This window comes from Microtus oregoni, unplaced genomic scaffold (genome assembly GCF_018167655.1).
Source record: "Microtus oregoni isolate MIOR12 unplaced genomic scaffold, Mior012 000028F_ref0000031, whole genome shotgun sequence".
In the NCBI taxonomy this organism is placed as follows: Eukaryota; Metazoa; Chordata; class Mammalia; order Rodentia; family Cricetidae; genus Microtus; species Microtus oregoni.
Window position 1 is genome coordinate 28,346,989 of NW_024543087.1, and position 24,122 is coordinate 28,371,110.

Sequence of the window (24,122 nt, forward strand, 5' to 3'; positions counted from 1 at the left end):
TTCTCCTGATATCCAGCGCTGCCTGGCGGCGCTGCTTCCTCCTTAGGAGGGGACACCAGTGCTGACCGCTGGGGACGAACGGGGGATTTCTGCCCAAACTTTTATCGCCAACTCTTCTCGAAAGCGAACACTGGAGCCGAATGAGTCTTGCAGTCGCTGAGAACCCAAGTCTCCGGCTGTGCAGGAGAGTCGCGAATCAGGCTCCAGGAGAACCTAGAGCTCTGTGACTCGCGGATGGCGGCCCGAGAGGCGCCGCCTTGAACCGGGTCGCATCTCCAGCCCCTAAGGAGGCGGCGGCTGGAGTCCGGAGCTGCGAGGAGGGAGGGTGTGGGACAGGCCGAGGGGGGGGGGGGGGGTAGCGTGGCGAAGGGGAGGAGCCGGAGCGACAGACGGCGGCGCGCACCAACCCCGAGCGGGCAGGCAGGAGCCGCGCAGAGGCTGGCCCGAGCGCGTTGCAGGCGCCCGGCGTAGGGGGAGTCGGGTAGCAGCATCCTCCCGGGCGCCGCTTTAGTGCGGTCGCAGCGGGGGCTTCCTCTACCTCGGGACTTCGTTGGGCAGAAGCAATCGGTGCCGGGGAGGGTCCCGCTCTTTTGCTTAAAGCTACGTGTCCAGGGTTCCTCCTGGGCCAGTTCGCAGTCACGGAGCGCCGGGGCTCGCCTGAGCTGCCTGCCCGGACATCCTCCGGGTGATGGAAGAAGCAGCCGCCGCTGCGGGGCCGCGCTGTACCCTCTCCGCCACCGCCGGAGGGATGGGAAGGTTCGCTGCGTGGAGGCCGAGTGCGAGCGATGGAGAGCGGATTAGCCTGGAGCTGGGACGTATCTAAGCTACTCCGCACTGTCGCCTCTAGCCTGCTTCGTACCCCAGAGCCGGGAGGGAAGCTGCGGTCCCGAGAGACTCGGGGGAGACGTCGCTGGAGCCGGGACGGGCCGTGCTCGGTGGAGTGCAGAGCAGGGCTCTGGGCCCGGTGAAAGTTTCCCCTTCTGAGCTACAGGGCGCCCGCTGCCGGGAAACTCTGCCCAGGGCCAGGGCAGCGGAGTCCCGCGGCTCCCTCGAAGGATTGGGGACCCCTGGCAGAAGAGAACCGGACAGAAACCGAGGAGAGCGCTAGTCGGACAGTCCGCCGGTCTGAGATCCGGGGACGCTCTGGGGCGCATCCGCTGCTCCAGGTAAGTGGGGGCGGCCCGCAGACCGGGGGGGTGGGCGTTACTCTGGCGGAGGAGGCATCTGGGCGGGAGACTGGGCTCACCCATTCACTTCGCTTCCCCTCGCAGGTCCTTCTTGGAGCCGCTGCCATGGGAGAGTCAGCCCTGGGCGCTGGGGACCAGCCGCCTCTTCCGCCGCGCCCGCCTCGGATCGGCGGCCCCAGTCCCGGCGCCCGCAGCCGGCCTGCAGCGTCCCCCTCCCGGGCTGCAGGGCCGCCTCCGCCGCGCCGCCGGCCCCGGCTGTGCCTGTGATGAGCCGCAGCTCGCCTCGAGCTCTGCCCCCGGGCGCGCTTCCCCGGCCGCTGCCGGCTGCGCCTGCCGCCGTGCAGCGGGCCCTGCTCCCGCCGTGGCCCCGGCGCGCAGGACGCCGCTGGCCTGCGTCCCCGCTCGGGATGAAGGTGTTTCGCAGGAAGGCGCTGGTGCTGTGCGCGGGCTACGCACTGCTGCTGGTGCTCACGATGCTCAACCTTCTGGACTACAAGTGGCATAAGGAGCCGCTGCAGCAGTGCAACCCCGACGGGCCTTTGGGTGCCGCGGCGGGGGCAACAGGGGGCGGCTGGGGACGGCTGGGGTCGCCTCCTGCAGCGCCACCCCGCGCTCACCCGCGCATGGACCCCCGTACTCCATACCGCCCTCCCGCAGCCGGCTTGGGGGCAGTTCCCGCAGCCGCGGCGGGGGCTGTAGGAGCTGCGGCCTCTCCAGGCAATGGAACTCGAGGCACCAGGGGTGGAGGGGACAAGCGGCAGTTGGTGTATGTGTTCACCACGTGGCGTTCCGGTTCGTCCTTCTTCGGCGAGCTCTTCAACCAGAACCCTGAGGTGTTCTTCCTCTACGAGCCTGTGTGGCACGTGTGGCAAAAACTGTACCCCGGGGACGCGGTTTCCCTGCAGGGGGCAGCGCGGGACATGCTGAGCGCTCTGTACCGCTGCGATCTTTCGGTTTTCCAGCTGTATAGCCCCGCCGGCAGTGGGGGGCGCAACCTCACCACTCTGGGCATCTTTGGGGCAGCCACCAACAAGGTGGTGTGCTCCTCGCCACTCTGTCCCGCCTACCGCAAGGAGGTCGTCGGGCTGGTGGACGACCGCGTGTGTAAGAAGTGCCCACCTCAACGCCTGGCACGCTTCGAAGAGGAGTGCCGCAAATATCGCACGCTGGTTATCAAGGGCGTGCGCGTCTTCGATGTGGCTGTGTTGGCGCCGCTGCTTCGAGATCCAGCCCTGGACCTCAAGGTCATCCACCTGGTGCGGGATCCTCGAGCGGTTGCCAGCTCCCGCATCCGCTCACGCCATGGCCTCATCCGGGAAAGCCTACAGGTGGTGCGAAGCCGGGATCCGAGAGCCCACCGCATGCCTTTCCTGGAGGCCGCTGGCCACAAGCTGGGTGTCAAGAAGGAGGGTATGGGTGGACCAGCAGACTACCATGCTCTGGGTGCAATGGAGGTCATCTGCAACAGTATGGCCAAAACGCTGCAGACAGCCCTGCAGCCGCCTGACTGGCTACAGGGACACTACTTAGTGGTGAGGTACGAGGATCTGGTGGGAGACCCGGTTAAAACTCTGCGGAGGGTGTACGACTTTGTGGGGCTGCTGGTGAGTCCTGAAATGGAGCAGTTTGCCCTGAACATGACCAGTGGTTCGGGTTCTTCCTCTAAGCCGTTCGTGGTGTCAGCTCGCAATGCCACTCAGGCCGCCAATGCCTGGCGGACCGCGCTCACCTTCCAGCAGATCAAGCAGGTGGAGGAGTTTTGCTACCAACCTATGGCAGTGCTGGGCTATGAGCGGGTCAACAGCCCTGAAGAGGTCAAAGACCTCAGCAAGACCTTGCTTCGGAAGCCCCGGCTTTGAGAGGGTTTCCCAAGAGATCTGACACCCTCTGGAGACACCCACAAAGAGGATGGTGTTGTGTTTAAACAAACACAGCCCAGACCCAAGCTGAGGAAGCCCACATATTCTATTATAGATATATAATATAAATAACCACACCGGCACTTGCTGTCAATGTTTTGAGTCAGTGAATTTCAAGGAACAGCCTCAACACATGTGCGCGTACACACACACACACACACACACACACACACACCTCAGAAAAGGCAAGACTTGAAAGTTCTGACAAATTGCCCTGTCCCCTACCTCTTCTCCCTCTCCCCTTCTCGTCCTCTCCCTCCCCCCTTCCATATTGAAGTGGAATGTCGTTAAATCAAAGTTCCAGTAACACAAATCTTGTTTACAATTTTTTGTGGCATCTGTGAATGTGTAAGATTAATTTGGATGTGGAGTGGGGTGGGTGGAGAAGGGGAAAGTGGTCCCAGAGCAGAAAGCCCCCCCACGGGCTGGTAAACCTAGGAGGCATCCTTCAAAATAGACTTTTGTGTAAAGCAGCAAAGGTGACATGTGAGTATTAATAAAGAAGATAATAAATAATATTCTTTTTTTATATTTGCCTCCATTACTCTGGGTTTACCAGTACTACTTGTCTTGGTAACTTCAGGTGGCCTCTGCTCCCCTCCTCTCCCTACTTGGGGGATAGCTAAGCTGGGAGAAGCCTCTGCCTTCATAATAATTGGGAGTTGTTTTCTCACGTGCAATCCACAGCCTGCCAGCTGCCCAGGAATGGAAGCAGTCTTTTACAGGCAAAACCAGGCAGGGCAGAGAAGAGAGCACACACTACTTTCCTGTTCAGCTTTGAGGAGAGAAAGGAAGAAACAAGCCCTTGAGATTTGAAGGCATTCGGTTTTGGTTACTACTGTATTGTGAGTTGAGACAGGGTACCTTGAAGCAGAGACTGCTAGTTTTGTTCTGAAGTTGGTTCAGAAAGAAAAAAAGAGGAAAATTTAAAGGCATATGTATATATATTTTTAAAGTTCTAATGATTAGAATATGAGTTTCAAAATGGAGTGAATACTATTGGCCCTGGTGGCAGCAATCTCTGTAGTTAGTGGAAGGACAGAAATATCTGCTTGGAGTGTTTTTGTCTTTGACACAGTATCCGGAGGCATATTAAGGCAAAGTTGTAACTGAGGACTAGGGGGACACCCACAGGTTTTCTTTCCTCCTCACGTCCCATCCAAACCAGTAACACTAAAGGACAGGAATTTGAAATAGTTTGCTGGAGACTTGGGGTGTCCTGGAGCCATGGTATTCTCCTTATTTTCCTAAAGGTAAATTTGCAAAACAAAGTACATGAGGCAGACAGTGTAGGATTCTAACTAAGAACTTTTAGATACTAAGAGGAGTCTGAAGAAGGGGAAATAAAAGTGAATTACTCTGGGATTCTGAGATTTGGCATTGAATTTCCCAGCAGTGGTTATGATACTCCCACGTCCTGAACTCATATTGTGCTGAAGTATTCTGTATGGTGTTGTGTTAAGAAATTATGAAACCCAAATAGGAAAAACAGACAGTATAGTTGTATATTACACATTATATTAAATGCGGTACAAGCCCAGTTTTCCTGCAGCTTTATTTTACAGTAATTTATTATGAGAATCTGGGAAGCCTACAAATGTGGGTTGAATGCTGAGGATTTTATTTTAAAAGAGAAAGAGAATATGTACAAAGGGAATGTTTTAACATGAGGTGATTCTTGAGTTTAGTTATCATTGCGATGTGAAATCCAAGACGAAGAAGCCCATTTTTTTAAAAAAAGGTGTCTTAGGATGATTATTTCCTAGTCTACTGAAATTGTTTGCCATGTCTTGTGACTGAGCTAGACAGCTATTATAACACTGCTCAAGATTTCCATAGTATCTTTATGGTAGTGCCTTCAGCAGCAGGGGAATCTTTGTAAGAGCTCTAATTTAAGAATACTTTAAAATTAAATGAACAAAATAAATATTAATGTTGGGTGACTATAGATGAAAAAAGGCTTAGCAGCAAATTAGGGTAGTGTCATTAAAAAACAATGATTCTGGGTAAAATAACCATTTAAAAACAAATTCTGTATGGCATTAGAACCAGCTCTTTTCAGCCACAGTGAAATTCATTTCTGGTTGAGCCGAAGGTTTTTAAAGCAGCTCCCTTCTATTCTTTTCCAGCATCTCCAGCGACTCGGATCGCCCTAGACTGGAATTATGTTTTGGGATCTTGTGTTTAAAAGCTTTCCTAGATGCTATACAGAGCCTTGCAGCTTGCAGAGCCTTCATGGCCTCGGCTGAGAGGAAATTCTCAGCTAACCCCGACAGCTCTCCCCTCCTCTGTTTGCAGAGGTTCTCTCTGTATTTTCCTTGTTTTGTAGCAGCTGCAGGCTCTCCACTCTGCCACTCCTGGGCTCTGCAATTTGAAAAGGTGAATTGTTGCTCCTGGAGATTTGTACCTCACTGCATTCTAGGAAAGTGAGCTGGGTGTTGTTCCCACTAGAGGCTGAGATAGTCATATCCGTGACATTTAGCTGCCAGAGCTTGGAGAAGCATTTTTGGCGTTAACAAGCTCTTGTGGGCCCCTGGTGCAAGCAGACCTGGGCCATGACGAACTGCAGCAGCACTGTGACCATTTCTGAGGCCGCGTGGTTGAAAGCAATCCTTTCACATTGCCCAACCTGGCAGGATGTCCGTCAGTGGGAGGAAATTTTCCTCAGAGCAGCTTCCCTGCCAGAGAGATTCTGTTTGTGAGTTCGGCCTGACTGGTGACATGCCTGGCGTAGCCCTTTGACTTTGGAATGTATTTGTTAATTAGGAAGCTCCATTTAGAGAATGAAATCCAGGCAGCACATCTAGTCAACAAATAGGAGTTTGGAACAAGACAAAGGTGCAGGCTGGGTGCTTGAGTTTCAGGAATCTCAGAACCCATGAAAGGTTGCATTCACACTGTCCCCTGGGTCCAGGGACTGGGGCAAATCTGTGCCCTTCAGTATTTCCCCCACAGTGAGTGCTTGTTACATACTTGTTAAATAAGTAAATGAAATGTGTAACTATCAGATACTGGAGATGTTTAGAGGGAAAGAGAAGACGATGTTCACCTGTTCAGTGCCAGTAGCAGGTCTCTGGGGGAGGTCATGGCCTGCAGGCTCTGGTAGATGGACGCAGCAAGCAATGGTACACCTGTGGTGTTTCCAAGGTGACCCAGCCCTTTAACTCATACCAGGGAATTAGAAAGAACTGCAGAACTGATGAATGTGGAGAGGCAAATTCAAAATAAGGAATTCAGTTTTCAGTATTTGTTTCCCAAACGGCATGAACACAGGAGGGCAGGGATCTGACATCTAACTGTGGATCAGAATTGCCCGGGTGCCTAGGCGTGGTCTGTGAAGTTTGTTTTGAAGAAACTGTGATGTTTACTATTTTGAGTGCTGTGGATGCATAGACTGATAAAATGTGCTGTAAGCTGTGGCCGGGCAGAGCAATGGCTGCTGTGGGAAAGTCCGTTCTGCTTTGGATACGGAGTGAGACAAGGGCTCCCTGCTCCGGTGTGTTCACAGCCTGGCTACAGTCAGTTCTGCCCTGTGTAGTTGTGGCTGGATTACGCTGCTGGTTCGAAATGAATGTGAATTTGGGTGAGACTATCAAGTTAATATTCCCTGGGAACTGGGCAATTAAATAAAGATCATGTTTGAAACACAGTCTCTAGACATGAATTCAGAAAGAGAAAGAGAGAAATGAGGCGTGGGTCACTTCATTTAGACATGGTAGCTCATGATGACGTGTCTCTTGTCACCCCCAACCCCTCAACACACAGACCCATGCAATACCCTATATGGAGTTCCTGAACTTTCTTTAAGGGGTCTTCACCAAGAGACTTTCTTCCTTTCTTTTTTTGATGTTGAGGATCGAACCTAGCAAGACCAAGGCAAGGGCTCTATGATGAAGTCAGATTCTCAATCTATGTTTTTTTTTTTCTTTTTGGGGAAAGGTTTTCATATGACTCAGACAGGCTTAACCTCATTAAACAGCCAAGAGTGACTTTAAGCTTCTGGCCTCCTGTTTCTACCTCCCAAATACTCGGTTTATCATTGTATACCACCATGTTTGTTTTGTATGATGTCGAGGATCGAATCTGGGACTTTTGTGCATGCTAGGTAAGTTCTCTACCAACTGAACTGCAACCCTGGCCCCCAAGAGAATGCCTTAATATCTGCTAACCTTGTGTGATGAGCTCACTTTTGATCTCAGGCCTCTGGAGAGTCAGTGAGCAATCATTGTATCAGAGCCACGACAGTTCTATGTCAGGATCCAATGCGGATAGGCACAAAGTGACAGCTTCAAAGAAAGGAAGAAAGGGCTTGAGCTGTGATGGGCTGTCCAGAGATGAATTCAGAGTTTACAGATCCCCCCTTGTCACTCACCTTAAGGAGAGCCCTTTCAAATTGTCAAGGCTAAGAAAATAACTTCCCTCCCTTGTGGCTATTCAGCTGCTGTTTTTGTAGCTCAAGGAACAGCTACTGAAGGGCTCAGCTGCAGAGTCTGGTGTGAATCTTTAATAACAGAAGTCATAAGGCTTAGCATTTATCAAACCCCTGCATATCCTAAATCGGATTGTGCTCAAGAAAATGTTAAATTCGACCTAACACATTAAGTCTGTGCCATGGGGAAGTTTTGAGTCAGTGTTTGGGGGTGCCGGTGTTTATAAACTTGAAGGAACTTTAAAGGGGAAAGGCTGATCTATACAGTTGCTAATGGGACGATAAAGTGTAGTCAAGGTCAAAACATAACATTTGGTCAAATCAGTTACCTGCAAAAAAATGTCAAAAGTATATGGGGGTGCTGCTTAAACTACATGCCTGTGATAGTCCCTCTGCAAAGGGAATGATGGCTAAAGTAATCACTGTGACACGAGTGGACTCAGAAACATTTTGTGAGGGCTCCCGTGTCAGGTGCATGGACAAGGCTTTAGAGAAATTCACCTCGAAGTGGGTTTGTCTTCTGGATGGAAGCAGATGCATAATTTGCAACGTTCAGCACAAAGTTAAAACGCCTTCTCCTTGTTAACAAAGTGAGTAGGCCTTTCAAGATGACAACCGCAGGAGATTAAGCCAACCGTGAAGCCTTCCTAAGCATGCAGTTGTGCAGGTTGTGTGCCTCTAGAGCTCTTGCTTCCAGATGCAGGGAACGACATGTCAAGCTGCAAGGGAGAGGAAGGGCAAGGGACACTTCAGAAGCAGGAGTTACTACATGTGACAGTCCCAAAAGCAAAGGTGTCTAAGGACACTCTGGTGGTGAAGTTAACTCAGTGTGCACATGACAAGCCCCCCCCCCTCCGTGCTGACGATAGGAAGTTAAGAACTTGCATAGGGACCTCTCTCTGTATGTTTAGTGTGTATAAAAACAGCATCCAAACATGGAAAAGCAAAGCTCAGGTTACAATGTATCCAAAGGACAAAGGTATCAGGTGTACTAAGCCAACTGGTATACCTCTTGACTGTGTTCTGTACAGCTGATTGAGATTATTTTATGATAGGTTTGAGACATTCATTAGATATATTCTCCTGGGTATCATTTTTCTAGTCTCTACTACTCTCCCTGCTTCCTTCTCCTTTTCCCTCCTCTTTTTCATTTTTGTTGTACAAGGACTCAATGACGTATGTAACCCAGGTTGGGCTGAAGTTCTTGCCTCAGTCTTGTGAGTTTGCAGGCATCCACCGTTAAGATCTCTTCCTTACTTGTCAGTTCTTGTTTACCATTGAAGGTCCTGGATCTTTTGAAGCTTTTACATATTATCAACCCTGCTTCAAGATGTAGAAATGTTTTCCTCTTCCCTAGTCTTCTTTGCCACACTGTGTACCCATCTGCCAGTATGTTTCACTGCAAGCCGGACTCACTTGCTGATAGGCCTGTTTTCCTCCCGTAGGAAAGATCCATCAGAAGGGAAGGCACTGGATCTTATTAGTATATGTTTCCGTTTACTCGGGACCAAGGGTTCTGTGCACATAGCTATTTCTTAAGGGAGTGCTAAGTAAAAGATTCAACCCAAGAAACCAGAACAGGAGAACTTGGGGACAAATGCTCTGTCAAATAGCTTCAGACTCAGTACAGCTGCATTCTACCAAATCTCAACCTTCAGATGCAGGGCTAACAGAAGCTAAGAAAGCAAGACAAATTAATATGGATGAAAAGGAATAGCACATTAACTTCCAAGGAGGATCTAGATGGCAGTCTTTTCCATACTAAGTTTGAAACAGAAATAGGACAAATTTGAACCCTCCTCCATAGAAAAACAACACGTGAACTATTGTCAAACAAAATGATAATTTTAAAAGTCTGCCACAGGAAAGAGTGTCACTATAATGCAGGTTGCTGTTGTGCATTTGTGAACTGTAGAGGTCTCAGCCAATATGAGCATCTTTTAAGCATTTCAGGGACTGGAAAAAGTTTCAAGAACCATTGAGGTCTAAATGTTACAATTCCATTTTGAGATGTCCCAGTTACTCTGGCAAAATTTTCAGTCTCTCTAGGATTGCACTAGTGCCTAAGAGGAATTAAAATATTTCATGTTTTCATCTTTGTGTTCAGCACTTACATGAAGAATGGAATTGGGTTATTACCTTTTAAAAGAAAAACAGCCCTGATAATGTTGGCACATGTCTTTTTTTTTTTTTTTCAAGACAAGGTTTCCCTGTGTAACAACCCTAGCTGTCCTGGCACTTACTCTGCAGACCAGACTGGCCTTGAATTTACAGAGATCTGCCTGCCTTTGCCTCTGGAGTGCTGGGATTAAAGGCGTATGCCTGGCCTCACAAAGTGAGTTCCAAAATAGTCAAAGCTACACAGAGAAACCCTATCTCGAAAAACAAAAACAAAAACAACACAACAAAAAACCCCACAAACCCCCAAAGACCAAAAAAAAAAAAAAAAAAACAAATAAAAAGGCAAGCAAACAAATGAAACACAAAACAAAACACATCTTCTCTCTGCGCTAACACCCACATCTGTGATTTTTAGCTCAGTTATTTAACCAGCCCTATTAACTGGTGAGCCCAGTATTTTCCTAAGGCTGTGGCTTGGGAGTTCCCTTTGTGGAGACCAAGACTGAGCTGCCTGTAGTATTTCATTTATGTTTTCATACTTCCCAATTGACTCCTTAATGCACAGTGTTCTTTATGACATCCTATCATCGTTCCCATCTCACTTTCAGATGCCCCAAATGTGCCAGGAGGACCGTGTGCCAGGCACAGTGCACAAATGTCCTGTAAGTAGGGTCCATTAGAGTCCATATGACAGACGACATGATGGGTCTCATTTGGCAGAAGGGAACACGGGCTCAGGTGGGTCATTTCTTTTTTTTAATTTTATTCATCCATTTACTTATTTTTTACATACTGATCCCAGTTCCCTCTCCCTCCTCTCTTCCTGCTCTCCACTTCCCCCTCACCCAACACCCATCAGCTCCTCAGAAAGGGTAAGGCCTCCCCTGGGAAGTCAACTAAGTCTGTCCCATCATCTCCTTAAGGTGGAACCAACCCCCCCCCCCCCCCCCCCCTGATTCCTAGGCTGAGCAAGATATCTCTCCATAGAGAATGGGCTCCACAAAATCAGTTCACACATTAGAGCTAAATTCTGGTCCCACTGCCAGCAGCCCCATATGCTGCCCAAGCTACACCATTGTCTGTATTCAGGGGGCCTAGTTCAGTCCTCTGCAGGTTCCCCAGTTATCAGTCCGGAGTCAGTGATCTCCTTGTGGGTCATTTCTAAGGTCACTAGTGGGGGCAAGTCACTTCTTGTTTAGTACATCTGGGGTCACACTGTTTGCAGTTTAAGTGTTGACAAGATAATAGCAAAGCCCCCACTCCCAACCCCAGTTCCAGCCAAATGCTTTCTGAGAGAGGCACCCTGAGTACCTGCCGCAATTTGACTAGGTGCCAGTATCTTTGGAGAAGCACTCATATATAACAGAAGAAAGGAGTGATTGCTATTTTAAGCACAGGTCAAAATTTCTCTTATAATGGCTTTTATTTAGCAAACACTGTAATAGGCCATTTTGGGAGAGGAAGGTAATTCTACAGAAAGCCTGGGTGGGAAATTTTGGGTTTGGATAAAGGAAGGAGTAATAAGGACAAGATAGAATGCTGGAGCCTCACAGGGGAGATGATTATGATACCCACGAAGAGGAGACAATGGCCAGGGACTTGAGGAACAGATGTCCTGCCAGGACTTGGTTACCTGGCTGAGCCACAATGTAGTCCCTGAGGAGACCTCAGTGATGGTTCTGTGTGCTGGGCAGTTTCCACCAAGGCGGAACACAGGCCAGAGAAGGTAGTTGTCAGAACTGGAGTCTGTCCATGGAGGGTTGGTTCTCATACAGAAGAGCAGGACAAAGTCTCTCCCACTCTGAGCAAAAGGCAGCCTCACTTGATGGTGAGGTGGTCTTGATACAGCTTCAGGGGCAAGGCCTGATCAGGAAGCGAAGACAAGGCATGAGGAACTCAGTGGGCAGGCACAGACGAAGCCAGGTTGAAGCATGTCGGCCCCGTTATAAGAGCTGATGTGGTGGTGAGGCTGCCATTCACAGATGTGGAGTATGAGGTATAAATCTGTGTTCAGACTAGCATTTCTCCTAAGAGAAGAGTCACAAGCTAGACACCATAGCGTGAGGTTCTGACCAGGAGCTCTCTGGTGGTCTCAAAGGTTTTTTATCTTTATTTTTATTTTTTGGTTTTTGAGACAGTTTCTTTGTGTAATAGCCCTGGCTATCCTGGAACTTTCTTTATAGACTAGGGTGGCCTTATTGCTTAATGTATTTTACTTAGACTAGGGTGGCCTCAAATTCACATAAATCTACCTGCCTCTGCCTCCCAAGTGCTGGGATTAAAGGCATGCACCACCATTGCCTCGTGATCTGGAAGCTTTTTTATTCTTAGGTTTCTTGTAGCCTTTTGGCAGCTCCAGTATTTCCTAATGAAATTAATTAATAGACACATCTGGAGGTTTTGGGGAATGTTCTCAGATTTTGGTTTTGGGGGCCAACACAGTCTGCCTGGAAACCTACAGCTGAGGGGTCTGAGAACATCTCTCTGAAGTCATTGGTCGTCATATTGACTCAAATCGCTGGAGGAGAACAGGAAGACACGTGGACAGATGGGGGAGCCCACTGGTTAGCTGAAGAGCCAAGCTGGATTCTCTCTTCTTCTTATCCTTATTCCTCCATCTCTCCCATCTTTCTTCCTGTTCTTACCCACTCCTCCTACCTTCCTGTCTCCTTTGTCTTTCCGTTTCTTTCCCTTCCCTTTCTTTTATTCTTCCACCCCTTGCTTCAGACACTCAGAGGTCTTGGAAGACCGAGTTGGATTGGTTGAGGTTGACTCAGGTGTTTGCTTTGGCACCTGAGTAGGGCCCTTTGGTTGACAGTCCCATCAACCTGTGTGTCATGTGAGGAAAGGCATTTCTTGTGGGAAGATGGGCTGTAACAATTAGATACATGTGAAATGGATGCCAGGTGGTCTCAAACCCACAAAGTCTTTATGCTCATTTATGCACTTTTATTACGACTCTCTGGCTGCCACGAATAATCAGATGCCATTTGCTTCAGCGTCTGATACACACGAGGAGTGTTCTGCATTGTGGGCAGAGGCGTGGGCCTCATTAGCTAATTGGCCTGCCAAGCTTATTGGATGTATGACCATTGTTTATTTAGTCCCAAGTCATACAGATAAACGGCATGCCAGATGGAATTCTTGTGATAAAATTCTTGAAGGTACTATATTTCATGGTTGGTTTTTTTCTTTTCAAGATTTTGCCATCATTCTGCCACACGCTTCTGTAGTACTTCGTTGTTTACCAAGGATCCTGCCAGCTTCCCACCTACCTACTATACGTCTTCTTTTTCTTCCTTACACACAGAACCTTAATTTTGTTCAAGGAGGCAATATGCTTATCCAAAAATATTTCCCAGTCTTCTTTGGAGTTAGAAACGATCACACGACAATAAAGGAGGCATCACTGGAAGCCTGCTGGGAACACCCGCCGTTTTCAAATGTCACATTTTGTCCTTTTTCCCTTTCTTCCTTCCCCCTCTCCCTTCTCTCTCTTTCTTCCTCTCTCCCTCCTACATATTTCTTCTTTTTTTCTGTTTCTGGATGACCTGCAGATTTGAGTATGGAAGTGGGGGTCGATCTTTTGAGTGACATGTGGCCATGATGGTAAAAGATGTTCTCAGAAAGGTAGGAGAACCGGGGCTGTTGATGAGGTCATCACACCAGCCATGAGCCACTAATCTCCAGAATAACTGTGGTACGGAAAAACATATACTTACTTACTTAAACTGTTGTTCACAGCTTCCTGTTAGAGTCAAACACCGTCCTAATGAACTCACCAATTAGTTTCACTAATAATATTTTATTTGATCATTGAGACTTGCAAACGGGAGGTGGAAGCGTTGCTAGGAGTTTTCTTTTAGGGAAGACCAGGACTTGGGGAAGGGAAGGGTTATTCGAGCTCAGAATGCAGAGTAGCTTCAGTTTGGATGGCCAGAGTGGCTCTTTTTCTTCTAGCCAGCAGTTTTTAAGTGGGTGTAGGGCTGTGCCTGAAGCCAATCTGGTCGAGGCAGCAGATTATTGAAGGAGAACCTCCGACACTTTTTCCCTATGGTTTTAGAATAGTACTGGATTTTAGACAGGCCAGCAAAGCAGTGCCAAGTCTTTTGCCCTGTTCCCAACAGTCTTTTAAAACGAAGGCTTGTTCTGTGCAAATGCCGATAGAGCTCTCCTTGAGCAATGCTGAGAGAAGTTAAGTCAAATAAAATTGCACACTTATTGACTCAGAAGCAGAAATAAATGTGCCTCCTAGCCAGACTCAGTTGGGACTAACAAATGATATCACCACCACCATCATCTTTGTCAGCATTGCTACCTGGACCTTTGTGGTTCTAACAGATTGCAAGATTAGTCAATTATTCTCTAGTTACATTATGAAGCTTTAGGCTGGGTACAAGAAGACACGTAGCTGATGATGCATAGTGGAGAAGCAAGGGAGATGCAGCACTGGAAGCAGTGGGAGATGAAAGATTGATTGGTCATCTATATTTTTGGCGGAACAGATTGTAGACGTGGTGATGTCAGGAATTCGGGAAACCTCCACTTTGGGAGATGGGGAAGGTGTTATTAATGAGAGATGTGTTGGAAGGAAGATGGACATGATAATCAGGAAAGCGAGGACGTCAAATGACTTAGGTGCCCAAACGGGACACTGCAGTCATGGATCATGTTAGAAGAGGCCGTAGCTGAGGGACAGTCGTTGGGATGGGCGCCAAAGCCTTGCAGCTCCCCCCCCCCTTTTCTGAAGACAGCAATGTGCTGTCCTACAATTTGTTCAGTCTCTTCATGTCCCAGCGCACCAGCCAGCTCATTACGGCATCTGCTAGGACATCCCATGTTCCATGTCTCTTTTCTCTGTGCACCTGTCTGCAGAGTCATTTGTAACAGGCTTCAGATCGCTTGATGTGTTGTTGATCTGGTCTATATTCCAATGTGCTGGTAATCTCCTTGGGAGCAATTAAATCCCACTTTCTACTTCGTGTCTTCTGCACACAGAGCAGTGAGTGAATGTCTGTGGAGTGGCTGATTTGCCTGAGGGAATCCATGCCGTCTGCTGCCTTGCTGTGCTCAGTTCTTCCAAACTCTAGGGTTGCAGTTGGAAGCTTGATTATCCAAAGACCACAGCGCTTGGTTAAGGGTTGAACACATGGCCCGCTGTGCTCAGTTCTTCCAAACTCTAGGGTTGCAGTTGGAAGCTTGATTATCCAAAGACCACAGCGCTTGGTTAAGGGTTGAACACATGGCCCGCAGAGAACCAGTAGATATTTTTGTTAAGGTTTAGAAGCAAGCTTACTTATTAAACGGGAAGATGTGAGGGGTGATACTCAGTGTAGAAATTACTTAGTGTGTGGTAAACAGCCAACCTCCTCTAAGTCAGGGCCCTTTTCCTGTTCTCTGTGGGCCTCCAGGAGAAGGCTGGTTCCTGGTACCTGGTCTGTCTCCCAACTATGTTTCTTTCATTGTGAGTGAAATAGTGTCGTGTTTCAGCAATGCGACTCAAACTGAGGTCTTCAGACCTCACTCACTCTACATCAGAATCTGCATTTTAATACGACTTCCAGGGGTTCATGCTCTTGTGGGAAGAGCAGCTCCAGTGACCTGTAGTCTACTTTCATTTTGCAAACATCTGGCTCAGAGAGGTTGTGTTGGTGATTACCAGTTCAGTAAAGACTCCATCAGAGGTCTCTGCTCACAGAGCTCTGGGAATACATGTACTTACAGATGCTCTGACTGCTGGGTGTGACATCTGAAATTGGTCCCTCCCCATGGCAGGAGGGAGGCAAACGAGCCCCTGAATGTCTGGATCCCCCCTGGCATCGTGTGTACTGGCAGTCTGCAGCAGGCAGAGTGCCTGCTTTCTTCTGGATATGTTAACAGCCTACAGGGTTCCTCGCAGTCAGGGGAGCCTGAAGAAGGAAGACTAATGGAGACCTGAATTCTGGGACAGTCTAGGGAATCCTCACGTTAAATGAATTCTGGGCTTCTGTCTTGCACCATGTTTGCCACGTGGATGACTCCAGAATTTGAACTTCAGAAAAAATTTTGTGCCTGTGTTATTAGGAGGACTGAAGGCAAACAAGCAGTATATAAAGAACACTAAATAATAAATATCTTGATTTTTATTTGTGTGTGTCTGTACATGCATGTTTAATACATGTATGTGGGCACGTGTGTGGTGGTCTTCACCTTACACCTTGTTTTAAGTCAGAATCTCTGTTTTTTGCCACCATATCCACCAGACTAGCTGGCCTGAGCTTTTGGGACAGAACAACCCCAGACACGTGCTACAGATTTTGGCTTTGCATGGGTCCTGGGATTTGATTAACTAAGGTAATCACACTTGCAGGGCAGGCAGTTTAACCATGAAAACATCTCCCCAGGTATAATATGCTTGTTTCTGAGCTTGTTTTCAGGTGATCAAAGTTCTGTTTGTTGAACTTTCCATTGCCTATAAATGACAATGAAGATCTTTCTCTTCAAAATTCTCCCTGATTTCTGTTCAGCCCATCCATCTATATACTGAGAATATATTTCTACTCGAAAGAGTTTTACACTCAAGCATAACCCATGGGTGGATTTTGGATACAAAGACAGGTTCCCATCTAAGACTCACAAGTGCACATTTATATGCATATACACTTAACAGAAATGACTTGTACAAATTTAACAAATGCAGGGCAAACACAGCGAGTCACTTCTTTTCTGTAGCTTGGAAGGTGAGGCGTTAATCCGGAAGCTGGAGAAGAACACTCTCATGGCCCCATGGCTGCTCTCTGCCGGGAAGTGGGGCATGCGGTGATTCAGCACTGTCCCTGCAGAGGAAGAGCCCTGGCATTGCCAAGGGCAGCTCTTCACTATTCTGCTGGGCCTTTCGGGACACCTGAAATAACTCCAGACCTCTGGCCTTGAGCTCTGCCAGCCTCCAGCCCGAGTGTGAGTCAGTTCTCTGGGTGGCAAATGCTACGATGCCTCTCTCTCCCATAGCAGAGGCTTCCATGACGTCCTGGCACATGAAGGTTGTTTCCTCACGGCACCGATGAGGACATTCCAGCAGTGCCAACTTACATCTTCCTACCCAACAAGGGTCTTTTTCTTTGCTTCTTTGATGCAGGTTAAGTGTCCTCATTTATACAATTTTGGACAGTCACATGGTTTACAACTCCAATAAACTGCAGAGTTAAGCTATTACATACTAAACAGGACACCTTATGGAAGATATTCAACTTTGGGGAGCAAGAGTATTCTCTGCTTGGCCACAAGGATTATCACCATTGAAAGCAAAGAACTCTCACAGTGTGTGTATGCATGTGCATGTGTGTGTGTGTATGCACGTGTGTGCTTCTAAGGATACATTCTCACAGATAAGGAACACTGTACAATATCAAGCCTGAGCAGGGTTAACAAACAAACAAACAAACAGTGTTTCAGTGTATCCAAAGTGTGGGATGCAGAACAATGCTTTCTTCCCCCGGGAGAGATACCAGACCTTTTACACCAGCTAGGCTGGTGGCTCATTCACTTTTGAGAAGCATCTTTTTATTTCACAGTGGATGAATGGAAGGCTCAACCATCCTCTAACCTTCAGTGGATGATAATTTGTAAGTTTGGTCCTCTGCATGGGTCCAGCTACTGGCTACGCATTATTTAATCCTTACCATGAGGGACTGAATATACACACAGCAGCCTTTGAGATTGCCACCACTCATAACCGCATCTACAACTGATGGTCAGAGAGGTGAAGCAACCTGCCAAGGTCACACAGCTAGTAATTGGTAGAGACATTAGAGACAGGCTCTCTCCCCTGGGGACTTACCACTGAACTCTATCTCCTGATAGAGCAGATAGATATTTTCATTTAGATTAACATGGCTACTGTACTAAATCAAAGCCTAAAACAGGTGTGGTCATTTGACAAGAGAATGAAGGAATTATAAACTGCTTCCTTTGGTGTGAGTAATTACCGAATGATTCTTGGCTTTCTATTTTTAGGTTTTTTTTTTTCAAAGAAATCTTCAAGTTATCCAATCCAAATACACAATTAGGATGTAATTGCTAATTTGAATCATCATTATGTATCTCCTGCAATTGGAACCGAATTATCAACTTTGATGGAAATGTCCCTCTCAGGGGGATGGGGAAAGAGACTACATTTTTGTGTGACTTTGAATCAGCTTGATATAGACTGACCAGAGAAGACTTAGTTGCCTGTTTAATTGGAAGTACAGCTTTGACCTGTAGGGACCCGTTGCCAATAAAGACACACTTATGAAGCTTAGTTATACGTGAGCATTGCTCTTTAGAGATCAGGCTCTCAAGTCATTGTGAAGACGTCCTGCACAGTCAGTCTAGAGCAGGCTGGGAAATTAACACTCTGAGCCTGTCATCTTGCTCAATGTATCTTCTTAAAAAACAAGGATTAAGAGGCTGGGGAGATGCTCGGCAGTTAAGAGCACCTGCTACTCTTTGGGGACTAAGATTTGATTCCCTGTACTCATGTCAGCCGGTAGGTCTGTAACTCCAGCTCTAGGGCACTCAGTCCTTTCTTCTGGTCTCCGCAGGGACCAGGTGTTCAAGTGGTGCCCAGGCATTCATCAGGCATAGCACATACATATAAAATAAACATTTAATAGAAAGGGTTAAGACACGGCTTTGTGGGTGCATACGTGTATACATTACAATGAGACAAGTCTCATGGTCTCATGGGATAGCACATTGGTCACTGTCAGGCAGACAGCTGAGGATCACAGATCTGGCTCTGCATTGTGCCAATCATCAAACAACCAGTAAGCAGTAAGAAGTCCAAGAATCATTGATGGCTAGTGACATCACAGACTCACAGGCCAAGGGTCCGGAAGGATCTGCCCAGTTGATGACTTCTTCATGAAAGAGTTCTTGACTACCTGTCAATTTTCCCTGAGTTTCCAGAGAGAAAAAAGTCTTTGTTTTCTCTTTCCAAGTGAGAAGATAGTCTTATTCATCTGCTTGGTGCCACTCTAACCTGTCCCGAAACAGAATTTATGTAGTTTGAAGGTATCAGGTGGGATGGAAGTTCTAAGGCCGCTGAGCACAGAATGCCTGATGGCCTAGCACTATAAAAACTCTCTTCTGTAGAGAAGTGAGAGCAAACCCTCAACACGCCAATTGATGCTTGAGATTCTCCTTTTGGAGGTGTGGTGTTATGGAAGAGCACAGATGGATTTCGGTGTGGCAGTCGAGTGGCGTTGGGCTTCCCGTGATCCAGGAGATCCCTTTTTCTTATTCTTCTGTCAGGCCTCAGTGGTTTGCACATTCCCCCCTTTTTATCTGAACCCTGGACTAGAGAAACAGGCCAAGAAGCATCTTTCAGTCTCTTGCACTAAATAAACGAAACTCAGATCCACAAATGTGTATTTAAGATTTTAATTTGGAACTAAAGGGAAGGGTAGGACGCCAAGGAAATTTAGCGTTTTGGGTGAAACGCTCCATTTCTTTGGCTCATACAGTTTTGTCAGTGCTCACAAGATACCAAAGGAGAAATTTGTTGGGCACCAATCTGTTGGAGAAGAGGCTGCTTGTTGGTTACTGGCCACTTAGCCTCAAAATAATCACACAGAAACTATATTCATTAAATCACTGCTTGGCCCATTAACTCTAGCTTCTTATTGGCTAACTCTTACATATTAATTTAACCCATTTCTAATAATCTGTTTACTGTCACGAGGCTGTGGCTTACCGGCTAAAGTTCCCAGTGTCTGTCTCTAGCAGCTCCATGGCTTCTCTCTGACTCCACCCTTCTTCCTCCCAGTATTCAGCCTAGCTTCTCCCCACATAACTGTTCTACTCTATCAGACAAGCCAGTTTCTTTATTCATTAACCAATAAAAGCAACATATAGACAAAAGGACCTCCCACACCAGAAATTGATGTGAAAAAAAACCTAAAGGCTTTTAAACATTAAACAGGCTTTTCATGTTCTTAAGCCATCTCTGCTGTATCTTCAACCAATGGAGTCGGGATGTTGCCGTAAACTCTTCTCACTCAAGAGGTTGAGCACGCCACTTCAGGCTGGAGGCAGCTCCAGCTTTGGCTGATTTCCTTGAAGAAAGGACCAGGAACCTATCTCAGCTGGTGTAAACACAAACCAAGAACAGGACAAGTACCACTAGGGTCCTGTGGGGCATGCAGCATCAGGATGGGGCATGCAACATCTGGCTTCTTTTCCTTTCTAGGCAGTGGGTTTGATTTTACCAGTGCTTTCTTCATCACCTGACTGGATATGGGGTAAGGTGGTCATATTTATGCGAAGAATATTCTTCCATTAGCCAAAGCAATATTAGCTTGGAAATTCAAATATGGACTTTTGAAAGTGTGTGCATCATATTCAACAGAAATAAAAAGCGTTACAATGGCCTAGGGACATGGTATATTCTATTCTTGGCTGTCATGTAGTTTACATTGTGGGAACACTAATAAATGGTTCAGGGACAGTGTGATAAATGTCACTTTAGGACAAGTTCTGGGCAGGGGAAGCTGATCCCTGCTGGAAGGTGGCCAAGAGCTTAAGAAGGTTTGGTATAGAAAGGAACATCTATCTCTTCAGGTACCAAAAGGAAAAAGAGGAATACTATAACTTGCAAGAGGGAGGACCAGGTTAGAGAATCAGGCAGGAGCGCTGAATGCAGTGTTCTGAAGCAGTGAGGATTGCTGGTAGCTCCCTGAAAGCATTCTCCAGTGATTGACAGTGAAAGGACATCCAAGTTGTATTAAGTCCTCTGGCCTCTCAAAATAAAGACCACACCTCATAACCTTCCTTGCCACTGGGTGTGGCTCACGACTATGCCGCTATGGGGTATGTCCTCCCTCCTGATCTTTTTTGCTTCACGATATGGCTAGAATATGGATGATGTCATGAGCCTTCTGGCAATAGTCCCTGTCAAGACAAGAGTTGGATCCTGATCCAGGGGGCATCTTAAGAGTCACGGACCACACATGATTAGGTGGGTACATGACAAAAATAACTTGCCTTGCTTAATGTACTGGTACTTTGGGTCTCTGTTATAGAAAGTAGGTCTGTGTTTTAAATAATTCAAGAGGTCAACGGTAGATGGATTCTTCTTCCACAGGTGACCAATCTGGTCAGAGTCACCACTCTCAAGCAATGGAGTCTGTTGGGGCAGTCAGTGGGGCTTCCTGAGTAAAAGGATAGTCACGCTGAGGAGGATGATGAGAACCCTCTGTGCCAGAGAGCACTTGAAGTGTTATTTCTTGTAGTCTTTATCCGAGCCAGGTGATCTGGCTGCTACTACTGGCCCCATCTTATAAATGAATAACGAAGTATCTTGTCTAGAGGCTCGCGGAGAGGTTTGTTCTCCATTTTTCATGACCTCTGAAACTGCTGAAAGTTACTGGCCAGTTACTCCAAGCTTAGTCCCTTAATTAGAGTTTGTCTAATATCTCATGATGGTTAAATACAGGCTATTCATTTTTTGACATGAATATCAAGAACACATGCTGTCCTTTGTGTCAGGACGCACATAAGATATAAGATTGTTCCCTAACTAATGATGTTAACTGTCGACCTGTCGGTACTTGAAAGGGCTCTCCATTGAAATGTTACTCTCTTTCCCTATGTAACTCATAAGTATTTTATGGAGAGATACTTTGAGACCACCCACTCGTATTCATTTAATTTAGCACCCATTGATAATTCTTGCTGTATCAATTGCTATTTCTGTATTTGTCAAACCATGATTGTTCCATATCTATCATCCCTTTCGTATTTATTTGAAATTCTACCGTAAAGACATGTAGGTGGACGTTTCTTTACTGCCCGCCAGTTCCCAAATAACCGACATGATCAGCCAATAAATAGCTCAGGCTTGTTACTAGCTAACTCTCACTTTTAAACTGACCCAGATTCCTTATCTTTGCCACGTTGCTTGGTACCTTTTCTTAGTACAGCATCTCCTTAGGTGAGACTCACAGACTCTGGCTGTGAAACATATCCTTGTATTTATTCTTATTCATCAAAACTCTGTAAGATATCATTATTATTACCAAATTAGACAGCACAGTTTAGGGAGGGGTCATCTTCTTGACAATCCACAGGTAAAATTACACAGTAGAATGGGATGTTTCCAAGAGATAAACACACTATATTACAAACAGTGGCGACCTCGCCACATCCACTCACGCCATGCTAGAGCCCAGAGAAAGAGAGCCGCAGCAAACATGTAAAGGCACAGCAGAAGCAAAAGACATCCCAGGGTCTGTAGTCCAGTCCTTGCCTAATCGAGACCGACCCATCAGAGGATGCCCTTCTGCTAGGCCGACACATGGAACTTTAATTACAACTCGCTGCTCTTCTGGCAAGGCCAATGGCACAGCCACATACATTCACAAGGTGTGAAGGAATATTCCACAAAGACAGAGCCTCTTCTTCTCATATATATATATATATATATATATATATATATATATATATATATATATTGGTTTTTCGAGACAGGGTTTCTCTGTGGTTTTGGAGCCTGTCCTGGAACTAGCTCTTGTAGACCAGGCTGGTCTCGAACTCACAGAGATCCGCCTGCCTCTGCCTCCCAAGTGCTGGGATTAAAGACGTGCACCACCACCGCTCAGGTTCTTCTTCTCATATTTATTTGTCAATTTAGTGTTTGTATATGGATGAATGGATTCTATTGTATCCTGGAGGGAATCATGCATTTCTGACATTACTTATTCTCCTGCTGAAACTGTCCCAGATGGGTGCATTTGGCTCCTGTGTCATCCTAACACATCCCCATCAGTGTTTGAAGGTGTCTTATTCCTAACAGCTGGGAAGAGTTTAGGTTCATCTTTTACCGACTCAGACTCAGTGCTTCCTCCCAGGAACCCTGATTCCTTTTGTTGGTGGATGGCATTTATAAATTAAGGCTAGGGAGCTGGATCTGGCCATTCTGACAGAACCTCTTTGTCTCCGTACAGGTGGGCTTACTGGCTGCTGCCGTTTTTCATTCTTTTCCTTCCAGTTCCTTCTGTCTTGTGGATTTATTTTTGCAGTCTGTGAGGTGTCTAGATATATGCCACCATGCTAACAGCTACAGCACAAGGGCACACATATTTATTTTCATTTGCTGTGTAGCAGCAAATTATTACTAAATATTTACTGTTCTGACAATTCCTCTACTAGTCAATCAAAACTTATGTTTGGCCTAGATGAGAAGACACCAGATTCAGGATAACCTAACTCTGATGCTCTATTTATGTGTTCGGTGTGAAGAGACTGGCCCCTAACTCAATTCCGCAGTGCTATTAGTTTGGATGTAGAATGTGTCAGACCCTTTGTTCCCAGCTTGATGGCTATTGGGAAGGGGTGGAGGCCTTAAGGGGTGGAGCATAACTGGAGATCTTTAGGTAATGGGACATATAATAGTTTGAATTTCAACTGTCTCTCACTGGCTCATATTCTCAGTGTTTGTTTCCCAGCTGGTGGTGCCATTTTGTGAGGCTGTGGAATCTTGAGAAGATGAGGTATGGCTGGGGGAAGTGGGTTGCTGGGGGTGGGCTTAGAAGCATATAACTTGACTTTAGGTCCAGCATACTCTCTGCTTCTTGGACCCCCATGATGTGAGGGGCCTTCCTTACATGCTCCTGCCTCTGCACACAGTTATCCTTTTCCTGCCATGGTAGACTGAGGTCTTCTGAAACTGTGAGTCCTCTCATAATGCTGTTTCTGTTAGATGTTTCTGTCTCTAACACACAAACGTAACTGATTAAAGGTGCATGTCCTTCAGGACCCTGGTCTCTGCCTTTTTCATTTTGGCTGAAGTGAGTGGTTTTGTTTTGTCATGTGCTCCCTTGCCATAGCCCGAAGCAGGGAGGTCAAATCACCACCGACGAAAACCTCTCCAACTCTGACTCAAATAAACACGTTCTTTTTCTAGGCCGGTTATCTAGCTGGAGATCCCTCACCTAGTGTGCATGTGGTCTGAGGTTCAACCCTCTAGTGCCACAACGGACAGATTGTTGCCAGGATTTGCTGTAGCGAGGACAGGCTGACCAACACACCAGCCACTTGCTTGCATCATTGCTCAATCACGTGCAATAAAAACCAGACCGACACGGCTGTTTGGCAATGTCACAGTCTAAGTAATTATACTTTTCATTGTGTAAAACAATAATGTTGCCACATATGTACAGCTTTGGTCGAAATTTCAATTTATGAGTTGGTAATACATCTGTCAAGATTCTTTCCTCCAAGGAACATTGCGGTTATGTGCATCGTCAGCAGGTAATTTATGGGCGCCGAGGCCCAATCTGCCAGTGCAAGAGCTATTTTGTTCTGTTCCAGGGCAGGATGTCTTTATTTCATTTTCTATGGGTTCTTCATCAAAATCACTTGCACAGCTTGGTGAGAAAATCTGGGAACACAATTCAATCATGTTGATTTAGCCAACAATTTCCCATGTGGATAATGCAATTAGAG

The 24,122-nt window shown here is 46.8% G+C and overlaps 1 protein-coding gene across 1 annotated transcript; it reads left to right on the forward strand.

Moving 5' to 3' along the window:
* The first annotated feature begins 457 nt into the window (after positions 1 to 457).
* Chst2 (carbohydrate sulfotransferase 2) lies at positions 458 to 7,062 on the forward strand. The gene is made up of 2 exons (XM_041677005.1): positions 458 to 1,166; positions 1,272 to 7,062. The coding sequence occupies exon 2, from the start codon at positions 1,454 to 1,456 to the stop codon at positions 3,044 to 3,046; it is 1,593 nt and encodes a 530-aa protein (XP_041532939.1). The 5' UTR covers positions 458 to 1,166; positions 1,272 to 1,453; the 3' UTR covers positions 3,047 to 7,062.
* Positions 7,063 to 24,122: the final 17,060 nt, after the last annotated feature.